This window comes from Rhinatrema bivittatum, chromosome 3 (assembly GCF_901001135.1).
Source record: "Rhinatrema bivittatum chromosome 3, aRhiBiv1.1, whole genome shotgun sequence".
Classification (NCBI taxonomy): Eukaryota; Metazoa; Chordata; class Amphibia; order Gymnophiona; family Rhinatrematidae; genus Rhinatrema; species Rhinatrema bivittatum.
This window is the reverse complement of record NC_042617.1, coordinates 124687399-124706888: the sequence shown is the minus strand read 5'-3', so window position 1 is coordinate 124706888 and position 19490 is coordinate 124687399. Positions and strand designations below refer to the sequence as shown.

Genomic DNA, 19490 nt, shown 5'->3' with positions numbered 1-19490 from the left:
AATGTGCAGAAAGTATATATCTTTTAAAAATACATTATTTCAAAATTCCATGAAGCTACAAAACTTTACAAATTACTATTCTATTATATTCTTAGGTTTATATACCACCTTATTCTTCTACAAGAGAATCCAAAGCAATCTACATCATATAAAATAAAATATATCACTATATCATAATATAACATAGAAAATAATGTAAACAACCTAAAATGCAGTCATATTCAACCCTTATTCTCACTTATAGGCGTGCCTGTACTCACATAAATGTTCTTCATATCTGCCACCTGGCATCTGACTGTATAGAACTCTTCTGCAGTCTGACTGACATGCTCACAGTCCTGGGGAATAGCCAAAATACAAACTGATGACAATGAAAAAGCCAACAGGCACAGCTGTGTGTGCTGTTCTAACATGTACACATGTGAAGCAAATTGTGCCATCCATCACCAACCAAAGACAATTATTAATACAACCATACAGGGGTGTATTCTGTTTGATAAAAGGCTCTAAAATCAAATTAAAGGTTAGCTCCAAATTGTTCTTGAAATCCAGGTTAAGTAAGTAGGTACTTTTCAAAATTTAAAAAGGTACATGTACAAGCTTACATACAGCACAAAATTCAAACTGCAATGACCTATTTTCTGCAGAATTCAAGCATGTAACTTAGACATAAGAATATAGACAGCAGGATTGCTTTTCCAGAGTCCAGAAGCGATTTTTCAAAATATATTCTTCCCTCTTCTTTAGTACACATTACAAAGGAGACAAAGTAAAGATAAAGTGAAATTATTTACCTGTAATGTTGATGGCTCGAACCAGAGCAGTTCAATGATGTCACAAATATGTGTTACATGCTTCAGAAGAACATCTACAGAGCTCTGCTGAAAAAAACTTCTGAGCTTGTATAGGAAGGGACCTGTGCCATACCAGACCAACTGCCACTCAGTTCAATGATTTACAAATACAGGAACAACTCTTAAAAGGGGAGGAGGGTACGTTCTATGACGCCACTGAGTTTCTTTATTAGATAATGAACATTTGCAGGTCAATAATTTCACTTTCTCTAATAAGCAGATTTGATGAAGGCCCAATATCACATAACACCTTAGTGCTACCTTAATACCTACTGAAGGTTATCCCTGTAGACATACTGAGGATCTTGCCAAACATTGCCTAGGCCCACCTGCATCTGTATCTTTACAAATGCTCCTACACTGGCAACCTCCTGCCTACCAACTGGGCTCCTGCCCATCTTTGGGCAAGTACACAAGCCACAAGCAATCCCCTGGAGGTTTCTAGGGACACTGAGACCCCATACAACTCTAGGGTCAATCAGTTCCTAGAAATGCACCTATAGACAAATACAAAAAAAGTTGGAATTGTCAATCAGTCACAGGGACAGCGCAAATAAGCTAAAATGTTTAACAATAAATACCAGGAACAGTGAACAGAAAAAAATTGAATTTACAAATAGCCACAGGTAAAATAGACAGTACCTATCAGTGCCTGGGGAGGTTCAGGTTAGGTCATCCCCCATAAGGCTGGATAAAACTTGAACAGTGACTTTGCACAGATCTGGTTCCTCTGTACTCCCAACTAAGATTGACAATTTCTAGTGAATTCTGGGCTAGTCCCCACTACAGCTGCTACTGTACATACAGCACTGGCTTCCTGACCAATATTAATACAGAATGTTGCAATATTATACCTTCTTGTGAAGATTGGGGGAGTATGCGCGCCAAGCCTTACTTTAGCATATATGGAAAGTTAACCTGTTTAGTTCTAGCTACCACCTGCTTGTCAGTTCAAGAATTGCAAGGGAAAGGTGGTCTTACGGGGACATCAGTGCAAAATAAGAAATCTCAACAGGCACAAAGATCCTCATTTTGCCATTCTCACATATCGGACAGAGCAGTTAAGAGTTGTTTTCAAATAAAAAGGGACAATAATGCAATTCAAAAGTGAGAAAAAATGTAGGATTTTGCCAGAGGAATCAGCCTTGGAATTTTTCTTTTTCTTTTCTTTAAAGATGTGTTTGACTAGAGCAAAAGTGTCAGTTGTGGAGGGTGCAGCCGTCTCTATACATCTTGTAGGTACTGTAATCCTAAAGTGCATGTATGTGGCTACATACACGCACATAAAGCAGTACAGGACTGGGGAGGCGAGCAGGAGTCCATGTCGCTGCCACTTACACATCTATCTGTCTGTGCCAGCACTTCTTGTATAGAGTAGGAGGAGGAGAAATACTTTTTCAGTCTTTTACACTATAAGATGGTAAGTTTCAACCCGGCGCACGAGTGCACATATGCGCGTATATGTTTGTGTGCACCCAGAGATGTGGCCATTTTATAATTTGAGTACACATGTGTATGCATATTATAAAATAGCCTGGCAGTGCACACATGTGCACAATTTTAAGCATGTGTACTTCTAGCCGTGTAAATCGGTTTTCTACAGCGTAAGTCAGGGTATTTTATTACCGGCGAGTGTCCATGTCATAACCAGTTTCACCAGTTCGTCCAGTCTAATATTAGGTCCTTGAAATCCCTCTGCACTCTTTCCTGTTACCCCAAACCCTTTAAACCTGTGAGAAATGGCTTTTTTTTTTTTAAGTTACGCCTCCTCAATAGCAGAAGTAAACATGTGGCACTGGACCTGACCGCGTGCACAGGTGCATCCATATTTACGTGCACTTCTCTTGACCCCGCCCTGGAACACCCCCGCCCAGACCATGCCTGTTTTTGAAACCATGTGACATATGTGCACTGTGGGAGATGTGCGCACATGTAGGCGGCTTTTAAAATATGGCAGGTACATGCTCAAGCATCTCCCGATTTTGGTGCGTTCTAGGCTTTTAAAATTCACTTTTTAGTGTACATGTTTACTACATGTTTTCTTTTATAAATGAAAATGAAATCCCAAGGGGAAAAAAAACAAACACCCACCAACCTAGAAACAAAGAGAAAACAAACCAAGGGGCCGATGCAATACAATGTGCTCAGCAATAGGGGAATTAGCGCCTATTTAACGCGCGTCCGACACGGAGTGAATAAGATAGCGCTCATCAAATGCAAATGCATGCGAATGAGCCTATTATTCATTCACTCCGAATGCAAAAAGATAAATGTGCGTCTCAGATATTAACGCCTGCCTGGAGCATTGAAAAAAAAAAACTGCTTTTCTGTACTTCTTTTAAAATAAAATAACTAGGCCTCCGTTTTCATAACCGGCTGTCTGCCAGTAATGAAAATGGCCACCGATCCCTTAATGCGGGCGCCATACGTGCATTAAAAAAGCGGGCACTGAAAAGTCAGCACCTGCTTTCAGCGCACATAATTGCATCGGCCCTCAAGTAGGGTAGCAATTGTGCTTTAAACTAAGGCATGAACCTTGAGAGACTATCAATACATTAATGCTTAGTGTATTTATGCAAATCTCTTCTAAGGATGTTGATCTTAAATTGACTATTGATGGTGTCATCACTCAAACAGCATGGGCTCTGATATGCCTGTCTGAAGATAAACCCACATGGGATTAAAAATGAAATGTAATTAAAGAGGGTGCTATTTTCCATTGGAACTCCAGGTCTTTTGGTATTAAAAAAACCCCACACAAGTGAAAAGGGTTTTAGTCCAATCCAGCAAGGTCATAACTTTCTTGTAATCCAATGAACAAACAGTGGTTCCTCCTCCCTTGAAAGTCTGAGGGAAAAAATGTTGGAAGGATGATTGATCTTAGACACAGTAAATTCAGGGAAAGTTCATAGCACGAAATTTAGTGCAAGGTAGGTAAGTCACTATGGCCTGTAGCTCACTGATTGCATGTGGAAGTGACCACAACTAAAATTAAATTTTAGGTATGATACTGAACTCACATGAGTCAGGAGTCTCAAAAGAAGACTTTTATCAGCTGAGTAAATAATTTGCTGATTTCTCATTATTTCAGGATCCTTTCTGAAAATCTCCAAATTAAGCAGGCCATGCATAAACCTGTGGCAGAAATCAGGCTATCATCTACAAATTGGTGGGAAGTACAAGCTCAAGAGAGCTTAATGGAGTTGTTTGTTTTTAAGATGGGCTCTAATTGTTTTATGTGGAAAAAGAAATGGGATTCAGAGACTTACACTCACACCAGAAGGTAAACTCCAGCACAAAAATTCATAAATCGGATTCATAAGACTCCTTACTAAAAGGCAGGGCAACTCAAATTTCTTTTTCAGACACACAAATTATTGACATCAAAACCATGAGGCTAGGAACTGAGTGCTGGGAGAACTGAGTGCTGGGAGAAGAAATGAGTGAGCCATAAGCTTAACTCAACAGAAGGCCTGCTTTAATCCGCACAGCAATGACAAAAAGTAAGAAAAACATTACAGTTCTTTTTAAAGTTAACTAAGGACACTAAAAAGGAAAAGTAGAACATTTAAGAAAAAGCTGCAAAAAAATCATGGCATGGCAAAAACTACATAAGAATATAAGAACAGCAAGATCACATGATGCTGTGAAGGGAACAAGACATGTTCTGCACTGTTCACTGGGCCTCCCCACTATCTGTTCCGCTAGCAGAGCATTCTCCTTTTTCAAAGCTTAAATTGGGACTCTCATTGTTCAGAGAGAAGAAAGAAATTTATCTAGGTACTTTTCGAGTTGTCATGAATAGTAAACCTACGAAAAAATACAGAGAGAATATAAAGTTGCAGATCCCAAAATGGCCAAGAACTCCCTACCCTGCAGACAATGGAGCTCTGAAAGAAGTGGTCACTATTTAAAGCTCTCAACTAGAAATTTGATCATATTTTTTCAAAATCTGACAAACTATCAACCACAGTGATGACCTTTATGTAAAGAGCCGATGCATTGGAACATCGTGTCTGACGCAGTGGCCCAACTCAAGGACCACCATGAAACCCTGCGTCAGCTATCCACTGCCACCTCTGATGCCCCCCTCAGCGACCCGTAGAGGTCCACATCAGGGTACTAGGAGGCAATTTTACAAGCAATGGAGATACTACCCTTCAGCCTCCTGTGCTCGTGTGGCTTGGTCCTCCCAAAGAGGGCATTCCTCGCCAAAGAGCACCTAGAGCTCAGCCAGCTCCCCAGCCTGGTCCTGCAGCTAGGTTTTGACTGGCATCCAGAGAGCAGAAACCAATCCCCTCTGCCCACACCGGCCAGCCCACCTTTGGGAGGTCGTCTCAGTCACTTCGTCAATCACCACCGACCGATGGGTATTGTCCATCGTAGCTCATGGTTATCACCCGAATCTCCTCACTTCCTCCAGACTCCACCCTCCCCGGCATGAAGCCTGGTAGAGCACACAGAGACCCTCGAGATAGAACTCTCGGCCCTGCTACAGTCCAGAGTTGTGGAACCAGTCCCTCGGGCTCAGCAGGGGCAAGGGTTTTACTCTCGATATTTTCTCATTCCAAAAAATGACAGGCGGCCTCTGTCCCACCCTTAATCTTCGAGCCTTAAACAAGTTCCTTCGCAGGAAATGGTTCAGAATGGTGTCCTTGGGCACCTGCTTCCTTTTCTGCACAGAGGGGATCTCTGGATCTACAGGATGCTTATGCGCACATTGCGATTTTTCCTCCTCATCGCAAATATCTGCACTTTGTGGATGGCCACTAACACTTTCAGTACAGGGTTCTATCGTTTGGGCTAGCCTCCACGCCCCGGGTCTTCACAAAGTGCCTGGCAGTGGTGGGAGCACATTTGCACCGTAAAGGAGTACATGTGTTCCCATATCTGGACGATTGGCTTATCAAAAGTTCGTCAAGGGAAGGAGCCCTTCAGTCCCTCAGCATGACATTACACCTCCTCCAGACACTGAGCTTTCTTGTCAACTAACTGAAATCCCAGCTGACTCCATCCCAGTGACTGACCTTCATAGGAGCGGACCTGGACACCACGGTGGCCAAGGCGTTCCTCCCCAGTGAACACATAGCCACCCTGACCGGCCTAGCCAGATCCATCCGCTGCCGGCAGACTGCCTCCGCCAACTTGCTTCTGAAGTTGCTGGCTCACATGTCAGGAGCGGTGCATGTCATCCCAATGGCCCACCTAGCCATAAGGGTCTCAGAAACTCTGAGCATTTGTCCAGATAATCAACCCGCTCCAGCTCTCCCCTGCCTGGTGGGTGCAGAAATCCAACCTGAGCAAGGGACTTCCCTTTCAGCCCCCGGCTGCTCATGACCTTGAACTCTGATGCTTCCAACCTAGGCTGGAGAGCCCATGTCAACGGCCTACAGACATGAGGTCTGGTCGAGAGCCGAGGCGGCCTGCCAGATCAACTTGCTGGAACTCCGGACAATGCTGTATGCCCTCTACGCATTCCAGGACTGCCTGTCCAACAAAGTCATCTTGATCCAAATGGACAACCAGGTAGCCATGTGGTATGTAAACAAACAGGGGGGCACAGGCTCTGTCTGCCAAGAGGCGGCACAGACCTGGGCCTGGGCCCTGTCGCATGCCATGCTCCTGCGAGCCATCTACCTGGCAGGCACAGAGAATATATTGGCGGACCACCTCAGCCGGACATTCCAACCCCAATTCCACTAATAGGCAAGACTCTCGTGAAGCTACAGTAGGACCGAGGCTCCATGATCCTCATAACCCCGCATTTGCCGTATCAGGTCTGGTTTCCCATTCTCCGCGACCATTCTCCTGGACAGAGAGTCCAGGAGCCCTTTCGCCTGGGCACCTCGCCCGCCCTCATCACACAGGATCAGGGTAGGTTACACCACCCAAACATCCAGTCGCTGTCCCTAACAGCCTGGATGTTGAAAGGCTACTACTATGACCCTTCAACCTTTCTGATAATGTCTTGCAGGTCCTAGTAGCTTCGCGAAAGCCTTCCATGCGGATATCGTATCAGGCGAAGTGGAAAAGGTTCTCCTCTTGGTGCATGCAGGAAGGCCTTGATCCCATCTCTTGCCCTACGCCTGGTACCTTTTAGAGTCTGGTCTACAGTCAACCTCAATCTGGGTACATCTGAGTGCTATTAGCGCCTACCACCGAGGGGTGGGTAATACCCCAATCTCGATCCAGCCCATGGTAGGGCACTTCATAAGAGGCTTACTTCAGCTTAAGCCTCCACTATGTCCTCCTGTTGTGGCCTGGGACCTCAACATAGTGCTGGCGTGGCTCATGTGGCCTCAGTTTGAGCCTCTGCGCTCCTGCAAGTTCAAGCACCTCACTTGAAAGGTTCTCTTCCTCGTGGCGGTTACTTCCACTCGCAGAGTCAGTGAGCTGCAGGCCCTAGTGACCTATCCGCCTTACACGAGGTTCTTCCACGACAAGGTGTACTGCGCATTCACCCAAAGTTCCTACCCAAGATAGTGACTGACTTCCACCTAAATCAGTCCATTGTGTTGCCCACCATTTTCCCGAGGCCACACGAACACCCAGGTGAGCAGGCTCTGCACACCTTGGACTGCAAGCGTGCTCTCACCTTTTATTTGGACCGCATCACAGCCCAAAGGCTGTCCACCCAACTCTTTTTGTCCCCTTCGACAAGAATAGACTTGGAGTTGCGGTGGACAAGCAGACCCTCTCAAATTGGTTGGTAGACTCTATTGATTTTTACTACCAGCAAGCAGGCCTACTGCTTGAGGGACGAGTGAAAGCGCACTCAGTGAGGGCCATGGCAGCGTCAGTGGCGCACTTCCGGGCAGTCCCTATTACCGAAATCTGCAAGGCTGTGACATGGAGCTCCCTCCAAACCTTCGCAGCCCATTACTTCCTGGACAAGGATGGACGACATGACAGCGTCTTTGGCCAGTCTGTCCTCTGTAATTTTTTTCCAGTATAACAACCTAACTCTTCCTACCTTGGGCCCAGGCTGCCCCGCTGTTGCCAACAGCACCCCTGTTGTTGTGCTAGTTGGCCCAGGGTGTTTCAGGGACAGCCTGCAGCTTGTTATTCCCCCATCTGTGAGGACTTATCCTGGGAGATGAGAAAATATCGAGAGTAGACCCTTGCCCCTGCTGAGCCCGAGGGACTGGTTCCACAACCCTGGACTGTAGCAGGGCCGAGAGTTCTATCTCGAGGGTCTCCGCGTGCTCTACTAGGCTCCACGCCGGGGAGGGTAGAGAGTCTGGAGGAACAGTGAGGAGATTCGGGTGATAACCATGAGCCAGTCAGTGGTGAAAACCATACCCAGTCAGTGGTGATTGGGAACCAATGCTTGATGAAGTGACTGAGATGACCTCCCAAAGGTGGGCTGGCCGATGTGGGCAGAGGGGATTGGTTTCTGCTCTCTGGATGCCAGTCAAAACCCAGCTGCAGGACCAGGCTGCGGAGCTGGCTGAGCTCTAGGTGCTCTTTGGCGAGGATGCCCTCTTTGGGAGGACCGAGCCACACGAGCACAGGAGGCTGAATCTCTATTGCTTGTAAAATTGCCTCCTAGTACCCTGATGTGGACCTCTACGGGTCGCTGAGGGGAGCATCAGAGGTGGCAGTGGATAGCTGACGCAGGGTTTCATGGTCGTCCTTGAGTTGGGCCACTGCGTCGCAGATCTTGTCCTCGAACAGGTTTTCTCCTGTACAGGGGAGGTTAGCTAACTTTTCCTGGACCTCCGAACGAAGGTCTGAGGCCTTGAGCCAGGCCCAGCGTCTGGCACTAATGCCCATGGCTGAGACCCTTGAAGCTGTTTCAAAAATGTCATAGGCTGCCCTCATTTCAAGCTTCCCAGCTTTCAATCCTTTTTGGAGGATGGAGCCCAGGCCCTCCTGAAACTGCTGTGGAAGGGTCTCCGAGAACTCCTGAACTTGTTTCCAGAGGTTAAGAACATGCCATACTGGGTCAGACCAAGGGTCCATCAAGCCCAGCATCCTGTTTCCAACAGTGGCCAATCCAGGCCAAAAGAACCTGGAAAGTACCCCAAAAACTAAGTCTATCCCATGTTACAGTTGCTAGTAATAGTGGTGGTTATTATCTAAGTCAACGTAATTAATAGCAGGTAATGGACTTCTCCTCCAAGAACTTATCCAATCCTTTTTTAAACACAGATATACTAACTGCACTAACCACATCTTCTGGCAACAAATTCCAGAGTTTAATTGTGCGTTGAGTGAAAAAGAACTTTCTCCGATTAGTTTTAAATGTGCCACATGCTAACTTCATGGAATGCCCCCTAGTCTTTCTATTATCCGAAAGAGTAAAAAACAGATTCACATCTACCCGTTCTAGACCTCTCATGATTTTAAACACCTCTATCATATCCCCCCTCAGTCGTCTCTTCTCCAAGCTGAAAAGTCCTAACCTCTTTAGTCTTTCCTCATAGGGGAGTTGTTCCATTCCCCTTATTTTGGTAGCCCTTCTCTGTACCTTCTCCATCGCAATTATATCTTTTTTGAGATGCGGCGACCAGAATTGTACACAATATTCAAGGTGCGGTCTCCCATGGAGCGATACAGAGGCATTATGACATTTTCCGTTTTATTCACCATTCCCTTTCTAATAATTCCCAACATTGTTTGCTTTTTTGACTGCCGCAGCACACTGAACCGACGATTTCAATGTGTTATCCACTATGACGCCTAGATCTCTTTCTTGGGTAGTAGCACCTAATATGGAACCTAACATTGTGTAACTATAGCAAGGGTTATTTTTCCCTATATGCATCACCTTGCACTTATCCACATTAAATTTCATCTGCCTTTTTGATGCCCAATTTTCCAGCCTCATAAGGTCTTCCTGCAATTTATCACAATCTGCTCTTGATTTAACTACTCTGAACAGTTTTGTATCATCCGCAAATTTGATTATCTCACTTGTCGTATTTCTTTCCAGAACATTTATAAATATATTGAAAAGTAAGGGTCCCAATAGAGATCCCTGAGGCACTCCACTACCCACTCCTTTCCACTGAGAAAATTGTCCATTTAATCCTACTCTCTGTTTCCTGTCTTTTAGCCAGTTTGTAATCCACGAAAGGACATCGCCACCTATCCCATGACTTTTTATTTTTCCTAGAAGCCTCTCATGAGGAACTTTATCAAATGCCTTCTGAAAATCCAAGTACACTACATCTACCAGTTCACCTTTATCCACATGTTTATTAACTCCTTCAAAAAAGCGAAGCAGATTTGTAAGGCAAGACTTGACTTGGGTAAAGCCATGCTGACTTTATTCCATTAAACCATGTCTTTCTATATGTTCTGTGATTTTGATCTTTAGAACACTTTCCACTATTTTTCCTGGCACTGAAGTCAGGCTAACCAGTCTGTAGTTTCCCGGATCGCCCCTGGAGCTCTTTTTAAATATGGGGGTTACATTAGCTATCCTCCAGTCTTCAGGTACAATGGATGATTTTAATGATAGGTTACAAATTTTTTACTAATAGGTCTGAAATTTCATTTTTTAGTTCCTTCAGAACTCTGGGGTGTATACCATCCAGTCCAGGTGATTTACTACTCTTAAGTTTGTCAATCAGGTCTACCACATCTTCTAGGTTCACCGTGAATTGGTTCAGTCCATCTGAATCATTACCCGTGAAAACCTTCTCCAGTACGGGTACCTCCCCAACATCCTCTTCAGTAAACACCGAAGCAAAGAAATCATTTAATCTTTCCGCGATGGCCTTATCTTCTCTAAGTGCCCCTTTAACCCCTCGATCATCTAACGGTCCAACTGACTCCCTCACAGGCTTTCTGCTTCGGATATATTTTAAAAAGTTTTTACTGAGAGTTTTTGCCTCTACGGCCAACTTATTTTCAAATTCTCTCTTAGCTTGTCTTATCAATGTCTTACATTTAACTTGCCAATGTTTATGCATTATCCTATTTTCTTCTGTTGGAAGAAGGATCCAACAGAATTTTTGAATGAAGATCTTTTAGCTAAAATAGCTTCTTTCACCTCCCCTTTTAACCATGCCGGTAATCGTTTTGCCTTCTTTTCACCTTTCTTAATATGTGGAATACATCTGGATTGTGCTTCTAGGATGGTATTTTTTTTTAACAATGACCATGCCTCTTGCACAGTTTTTACTTTTGTAGCTGCTCCTTTCAGTTTTTTTTCTAACTATTTTTCTCATTTTATCAAAGTTTCCCTTTTGAAAGTTTAGCACGAGAGCCGTGAATTTGCTTACCGTCCCCCTTCCAGTCATTAAATCAAATGTGGCCATATTATGATCACTATTGCCAAGCGGCCCCACCACTGTTACCTCTCTCACCAAATCCTGAGAATTAGACAAACCATTTCCGTCAGAAAAAAATCAGCAGAACCAGGGGTCATGATTTAAAACTCCAGGGAGGAAGATTCAGATCAATGTCAGGAAATATTTCTTCATGGAGAGGGTGGTGGATGCCTGGAATGCCCTTCCGGAGGAAGTGGTGAAGACCAGAACTGTGAAGGACTTCAAAGGGGCGTGGGATAAACACTGTGGATCCATAAAGCCTAGAGGATGTGAATGAAGAGTGGGTGGCTCGCGGGAATGACGGCTACTACCTGGAGATAATACCCTTATTCAATAAACATATACATGGTTAATGCGACTCCAACTTTGCTCTAAGCTTCAACGGCAAGAGGTAATGTGGAAAAAAGGATTTAGAGGAGGAAAAAAGGTAGTAGAGGAGGACCGGAAGGCTCATCTGCATACTGCTCCCAGCATCCCCCGGGTGAGGAGTCCAGAAGTCACCGCATGCGATCCAAGGACTGATGTCCACAGCCCCAGCTTCCAGAGGCCCCGCACCCTTTGCAGTAGAGGAGGACTGGAAGCGCGTGCCTAACGGCACGCAAATCTCAAACCATTCCATTAACTGAGTGAAGATTAATTTAACAGTGGCTAAAGAGGATTGGTAAGTATAGCTTTCAGAAATTTGTGGGCTTAGAAAAGTTTGGTGAAAGGTGAAATTAAGGGATATATTCTTTAGAGTTTGTGTGTGTCTGAGGTAATAAGCAAGTCAGAGATAGTTAATTCTAGTGTCTGTCTTTCCCACCCACTCAACCCTTGATTTTTAGGCACGAGACACTTTCTCATTAAAAATCAATCAGGGTCTTATCTAAATCATACTATTGTACCAGCCTTTATTGAAAGTTTAATCATCCCGTTGTAGGACACTAGCTGATTAATTAGTAAATTCACCTGTAAATTTAAAGTACTCTCATTCCAACTCCCTTAGTATCCTAAACTTAACTAGGAACTCAATAAAATTAAGATGAAGGCAGCAGTCCAGCAGCAAGAGGGGGGCTTTCCAGTCTTTTGCATTGAGTGTCACATGAATGATTTTTTACCCACCGGTGAGAGATTGTATGTGTGCACTTGGTGCAAATAGCTCCTGGCTCTCAGGGAACGAGTCCGATCTCTGGAGGCTAGAGTAGCAGACTTGGAGGAGCTGAGGGAGACAGAGAGGTACATTGATGAGACCTTCAGAGACATAGTAGCCAAGTACCAAATCCAGTCTGGCAGCCCCAGTGCTGCCTTGGATCAGAAAGGTCTCCCAGTAGGAGAACATCACCCTGGTGTAGCAGGAAGTGATTCTGCAGCAAGGACCTGCTCTCCAGTTAATGTATTGTCCTCTCACACTGAGGACAAGTCTCCCAGGGCTACTGCCAGGAGGGAAGGGTTAGGCCGGCCATCATAGTTGGTGATTCGATTATTAGAAATGTAGATAGCAGGGTGGCTGGTGGACGTGAGGACCGCCTAGTAACTTGCCTGCCTGGTGCGAAGGTGGCAGACCTCACGCGTCACTTAGATAGGATTATAGACAATGCTGGGGAGGAGCCGGCTGTCGTGGTACATGTGGGCACCAACGACATAGGAAAATGTGGGAGAGAGGTTCTGGAAGCCAAATTTAGGATTTTAGATAGGAAGCTGAAATCCAGAACTTCCAGGGTGGCATTCTCTGAAATGATTCCTGTTCCACATTCAGGTCCCCAGAGGCAGGCAGAGCTCCAGAGTTTCAATGCGTGGATGAGACGGTGCAGGGAAGAGGGATTCAGCTTTGTAAGGAACTGGGGAAACTTTTGGGGAAAGGGGAGACTTTTCCAAAAGGATGGGCTCCACCTTAACCAGAATGGAACCAAGCTGCTGGCACTAACTTTCAAAACGGAGATAGAGCAGCTTTTAAACTAGAACAAGGGGGAAAGCAGACAGTCTCTCAGCAGTGCATGGTTCGGAAAAATGTATCCTTGAAGGATACTAATGAAACAGGAGAGTTAGGGCATCCCAACAGAGAGGTTCCATAAAAAGCAAACATAGTCCATATGCCTATATGTAAAAAAATCACCAAAGCTAATGATTTCCGAATTATCCCAAACAACTGAAAATCAGGTTGTTAAAACAAACAAAAAACACACTTTGAAATGTCTGTATGCCAATGCCAGAAGTCTAAGAAGTAAGATGGAAGGAGTTAGAGTGTAGAGCAGCAAATGATGAGATTGACATAATTGGCATCATAGAGACTTGGTGGAAGGAGGATAACCAATGGGACAGTACTATATCAGGGTACAAATTATATCACAATGATAGGGAGGATCAATGTGGAGGGGGTGTGGCACTTTATGTCCGGGAGGGTATAGAGTCCAACAGGATAAAGATCATATAAGAAACTAAATGCTTAGTAGAATCTATATGGGCAGAAATCCCATGTGTGTTGGGTAAGAGTATAGTGATAGGAGTATACTACCGTCCACCTGGACAAAATGGTCAGACAGATAATGAAATGCTAAGAGAAATCAGGGAAGCTAACCAATTTAGCATTGCAATAATAATGGGAGATTTCAATTACACCAATATTGACTGGGTAAATGTAACATCAGGACTTGCTAGAGACAAAGTTCCTGGAGGAAATAAATGATTGCTTCATGGAGCAATTGGTTCAGGAACCAACAAGAGAGGGAGCTTTTTTAGATTTAATTCTTAGTGGAACGCAGGATCTGGTGAGAGAGATAACAGGATGAGGCCACTTGGCAACAGTGATTACAACATGATTAAATTTAAACTAATAACTGGAAGGGGGACAATAAGTAAATCTGTAGCCCTAACACTAAACTTTCAAAAGGGAAACTTTGATAAACTGAGGAAAATAGTTAGAAAAAAACTGAAATGTGCAGCTGCAAAGGTTAAAAGTGTTCAACAGGCTTGGACATTGTTTAAAAATACAATCCTAGAGGCGCAGTCCATATGTATTCCACACATTAAGAAAGGTGGAAAGAAGACAAAATGATTACCGTCATGGTTAAAAGGTGAGGTGAAAGAGGCTATTTTAGCCAAAAAACATCCTTCAAAAATTGGAAGAAGGATCCATCTAAGACAATAGGATAAAACATAAGCATCGTCAAGTTAAGTGTAAAACATTGATAAGACAGGCAAAGAGAGAATTTGAAATGAAGTTCGCCATAGAGGCAGAAACTCATAATAAAAACTTTTAAAAATATATCCGAAGCAAGAAACCTGTGAGGGAGTCAGTTGGATGACAGAGGGGTTAAAGGGGCTCTTAGGGAAGATAAGGCCATTGCAGAAAGTCTAAATGAATTTTTTGCTTCCGTATTTACTAATGAGGATGTTGGGGAGATACCAGTTCCGGAGATGGCTTTCAGGGGTGATGAGTCAGACGAACTGAACGAAATCACTGTGAACCTGGAAAATGTAGTAGGCCAGATTGACAAACTAAAGAGTACCAAATCACCTGGACCAGATGATATGCATCCTAGGGTACTGAAGGAACTCAAAAATGAAATTTCTGATATATTAGTTAAAATTTGTATCCTATCATTAAAATCATCCATTATACCTGAAGACTGGAGGGTGGCCAATGTAACCCCAATATTTAAAAAAGGCTCCAGGGGTAATCCGGGTAACTATAGACCAGTGAGCCTGACTTCAGTGCAGTGGTTAGTGCAGTTAGTATAGCGGTGTTTAAAAAAGGATTGGATAAGTTCTTGGAGGAGAAGTCCAGTACCTGCTATAGCCACTGCCATTAGAAATGGTAACATGGAATAGACTTAGTTTTTGGGTACTTGCCAGGTTCTTATGGCCTGGATTGGTCACTGTTGGAAACAGGATGCAGGGCTTGATGGACCCTTGGTCTGACCCAGTATGGCATTTTCTTATGTTCTTAGTGCCGGGAAAAATAGTGGAAACTATTCTCAAGATCAAAATCGTAGAGCATATAGAAAGACATGATTTAATGGAACACAGTCAACGTGGATTTACCCAAGGGAAGTCTTGCCTAACAAATCTGCTTCATTTTTTTTTGAAGGGATTAATAAACATGTGGATAAAGGTGAACCGGTAGATGTAGTGTATTTGGATTTTCAGAAGACGTTTGACAAAGTCCCTCATGAGAGGCTTCTACGAAAACTAAAAAGTCATGGGATTGGAGGCGATGTCCTTTCGTGGATTACAAACTGGTTAAAAGACAGGAAACAGAGAGTAGGATTCGATGGTCAATTTTCTCAGTGGAAAAGGGTGAACAGTGGAGTGCCTCAGGGATCTGTACTTGGACCGGTGCTTTTCAATATATATATATAAATGATCTGGAAAGGAATACGACGAATGAGGTTATCAAATTTGCGGATGATACAAAATTATTCAGAGTAGTTAAATCACAAGCGGACTGTGATACATTACAGAAGGACCTTGCAAGACTGGAAGATTGGGCATCGAAATGGCAGATGAAATTTAATGTGGACAAGTGCAAGTTGTTGCATATAGGGAAAAATAACCCTTGCTGTAGTTACACGATGTTAGGGTCCATATTAGGAGCTACCACCCAGGAAAAAGATCTAGGCATCATAGTGGATAATACTTTAAAATAGTCGGCTCAGTGTGCTGCAACAGTCAAAAAAGCAAACAGAATGTTAGGAATTATTAGGAAGGGAATGGTTAATAAAACGGAAAGTGTCATAATGCCTCTATATCGCTCCATGGTGAGACCGCACCTTGAATACTGTGTACAATTCTGGTCGCCGCATCTCAAAAAAGATATAGTTGTGATGGAGAAGGTACAGAGAAGGGCAACCAAAATGATAAAGGGGATGGAACAGCTCCCCTATGAGGAAATGCTGAAGAGGTTAGGGCTGTTCAGCTTGGAGAAGAGATGGCTGAGTGGGGATATGATAGAGGTCTTTAAGATCATGAGAGGTCTTGAATGAGTAGATGTGACTCGGTTATTTACACTTTCGAATAATAGAAGGACTAGGGGGCATTCCATGAAGTTAGCAAGTAGCACATTTAAGACTAATCGGAGAAAATTCTTTTTCACTCAATGCACAATAAAGCACTGGAATTTGTTGCCAGAGGATGTGGTTAGTGCAGTTAGTGTAGCTGAGTTCAAAAAAGGTTTGGATAAGTTCTTGGAGGAGAAGTCCATTAACGGCTATTAATCAAGTTTACTTAGGGAATAGCCACTGCTATTAATTGCATTAGTAGCATGGGATCTTCTTAGTGTTTGGGTAATTGCCAGGTTGTTGTGGCCTGGTTTGGCCTCTGTTGGAAACAGGATGCTGGGCTTGATGGACCCTTGGTCTGACCCAGCATGGCAATTTCTTATGTTCTTATTCATAAAAAAAAGCGGGGAGTGGCATGCTTGTTATGGCGGTTACTACCCCAAACCAAATAAGCCTGATACTTCACTTTCAATGCATATCCAGCATAGCTCTCTGCTTCAACGGCAGGGGAGAAAGAAGAAAAGTGGATCTATATACAGACAACAACCAACAAGGACTGAATTACATAGTCTGGGTAAACAAATAAGCAAGGGTGTAGCTTGCTTATTGAGGCAATACTTGATACAGTGATACTAACCCTAACTAATTAAGCTAGATATTCACTTACATGCAGTTCCAACACTACTCTCTACATTAATGGTGGGGGTGGAAGGGAAATAGAACCAAAAGGTTACTAAGGGTCAAGAGTAACAGATGAGGGGAAAAAAAAAAAATAGAGTGCGAAAGCTTGCTGGGCAGACTGGATGGGCCGTTTGGTCGTCTTCTGCCGTCATTTCTATGTTTCTATGTAATGACTAACTGCTCCTCATCAAGTAGCAATCTGAGCTACCAATTATTTTGATAGTATCGCAAATACCTCAATCTTTTACTCAGATCCCTGGATTAACAGAGGACGATAGTTTCGGGAAGGGCAGTATATATAGTAGAGAGCTATGCTATTTAGCCCCAATCCGGCTTTGCAAAGTGGGTCATCTGGACTCAGTTGTGCACTAAGAGTCAAAAAGCCTGGGGGACAATGGGTCATGATTTTTGGTCCTGTCCTGCTACCCAGATGTTTTGGGACACATTATGCTAATATCTAATTTAAGTAAAAACATGCGGTATTTACACCTGCAGGGGTTCTTTTTGAAACGGATGCTTGTTTAAAGTTAAGGGGAAGGGGATTAACCCTTTTCTTAGAAAAGCATGTCTGACGGGAAAAAAAAATCAATTTTTTGGACGTGGTGTAATCATGCTGCACCATTATATTGGTCCTGGAGAAATAGGCATCATGGTTTGATGCAGATGGAGAACCTGGACACAGCTAGATCCTTTAAATGTAAACTGAAATTTATTGAGATATAGGATGCATATTTACAGAAACACTGTCCCAGAGCTAGAAATAAGGTGATTAATTACACATGAAATATCTTAGGTTAATTTTACATCAGCAATCCCTGCCTGAAAACTGCTATGGATGAAGCGTCTAGAGTTCATTTCCTTCTTGAATGGCCTAGCAAATAGTCGCCTGATGGTTGGGGATACCTATTCTCTTTAAAACTCTGTTTCTGAAAATTTTGGGCAGGGGAAGATATGGAAGGGAGTAAGAGGGAATTTCATTACAGAAATGTAATAATTTTAAAACATGTCTATCTGTTCTGCAATGGTTCTGGCCTGCATAAGAGTCAATGCAGATTAGATGTTTGTACTGTTTCCTTAATAAAAACAAGTTTATACATAATAAAGAATAGCACAGGTTTAGAAAAACAATCCTGCTCAGACAACAAACAAAATCAAAACTGAGTGGCAGGTAGTTCAGTGTCACTTGGGTTCCTTCCTGCGTATGCTCAGCAGCTTTTTCTGTAGAGCTCTCCAACAATGTACATGACATAGCTCATGTGCATTTTACTAGAGAAACAAATTGTTTAAGAAGTATTGCACATTAAACAAAGATGTTGTAATGGTATCTAATGTCTAGTGATTTTACAAGCCACTAGACCTTTGGTTTTATTTATTTTTAGGATCCTTTGACAAAATCATAATTATATAGTTGACAATCTATTACTGAGGCAATGCATGAAAAAAATTGCTACTTACCAAAGAAACTACATTGTTTGTGATGACACCACCAAATAAACTTTTCACTGTGTTTTTCTATGGAGAAGAAAAAATGTAGTAGATACAAATGATCTTCATTGAAACTAAACATTTTAGAGTCATTTTAGCACAACACTTATCAGCTTACAAGTTCTGGAGACATTTCTTCAATTTTAGTTATCAGATCAGTAAAGAATTCAGTCATGTCTTTCTGCTCTCCCGTGTTAAGTGGCTGTTTATCCATGGTGTAGGTTTTGCAAAAAGGCCTTGGATTATATGCTTTGCACTCACTTTCCTGGGGGAAATAAAAACAATAGTGCATTACTACTAGAACTGGCTTATACTCATACTTTTACCATTCAGGAAAATTTAGCAAGTTTGCTTACCGTAAATAGTGTTTTCCTTAGATAGCAGGATGAATTAGCCATTAAATGTGGGTAACGTCATCTGGCAGCACTGAACGGATTTCGCTCTCCAAGATAATAGAGCTTTGAACTCTAATATGCATGTGCAGGAATTCCCATGAGCCTCCTCAGGCAGTACCAGAGCTAAATCTAGCTCTGTGACCTGCTCTCCAAGGAAGTGGACACATTCTATAATTAATTCATCCTGCTATCCACAAAACACTATTTATGGTATGCAAAATTGCTTTTTCCGTCAATAAGCAGGCTGAAATAGCCATTATATGTGGGGAGTCCCAAGCTAAGGATTGCAGCGGAGCGTTTACTTAGTAAACAACCAGATTCCTACCATGGAGCGTGGACTACAGTAATAAAGGTTCTGTAAATCTGTCTGTCCTAATTTGCTATCAATATTTTAGAGGCAAGCCAGACAGTAATGGGACATGAAGGTATGAATGGAAGACCAAGTTGCAGCTTTGCAGATGCTTTCAATGGGCACTTCATGAAAGTGAGCATCAGAGGAGGCCATAGCTCTTACTTGAAAAGTTTTAACCATGTCTTTGAGTTGTAAGCAGAGTTGTATCAATGCAATCAGCCAACCAATTAAAGTCTGCTTGGTGATCTCTGTTCCCAGGTGGTTCAGGTCACAGAATACGAAGAGCTGATTGATTTGACAATGCGGCTGAGACCTTTTGTAGTATGCCAAAACTCGTTTGCAGTCTAAAGTGTGAAGGGCTTTTTCACCATTCTGAGCAAGAAAGCCTTGGGAAAAATGTAGGCAAAACGAAGGCTTGATTGCTGTGGAAGGTAGAGACCACCTTTGGAAGAAACCTGGAGTGA

At 43.1% G+C, this 19490-nt stretch overlaps 1 protein-coding gene across 1 annotated transcript in view; it reads right to left on the bottom strand.

Moving 5' to 3' along the window:
* Positions 1-19490, bottom strand: part of USP34 (ubiquitin specific peptidase 34) — a 1009100-nt gene that overhangs the window by 339001 nt on the left and 650609 nt on the right. The window contains exons 44-46 of the mRNA XM_029593702.1: positions 18398-18544; positions 18250-18306; positions 261-338 (exon numbers count right to left, since the gene is read on the bottom strand). Of these exons, the coding sequence (XP_029449562.1) occupies positions 261-338; positions 18250-18306; positions 18398-18544 (282 nt within the window). The remainder of the gene's footprint in view (positions 1-260; positions 339-18249; positions 18307-18397; positions 18545-19490) is intronic.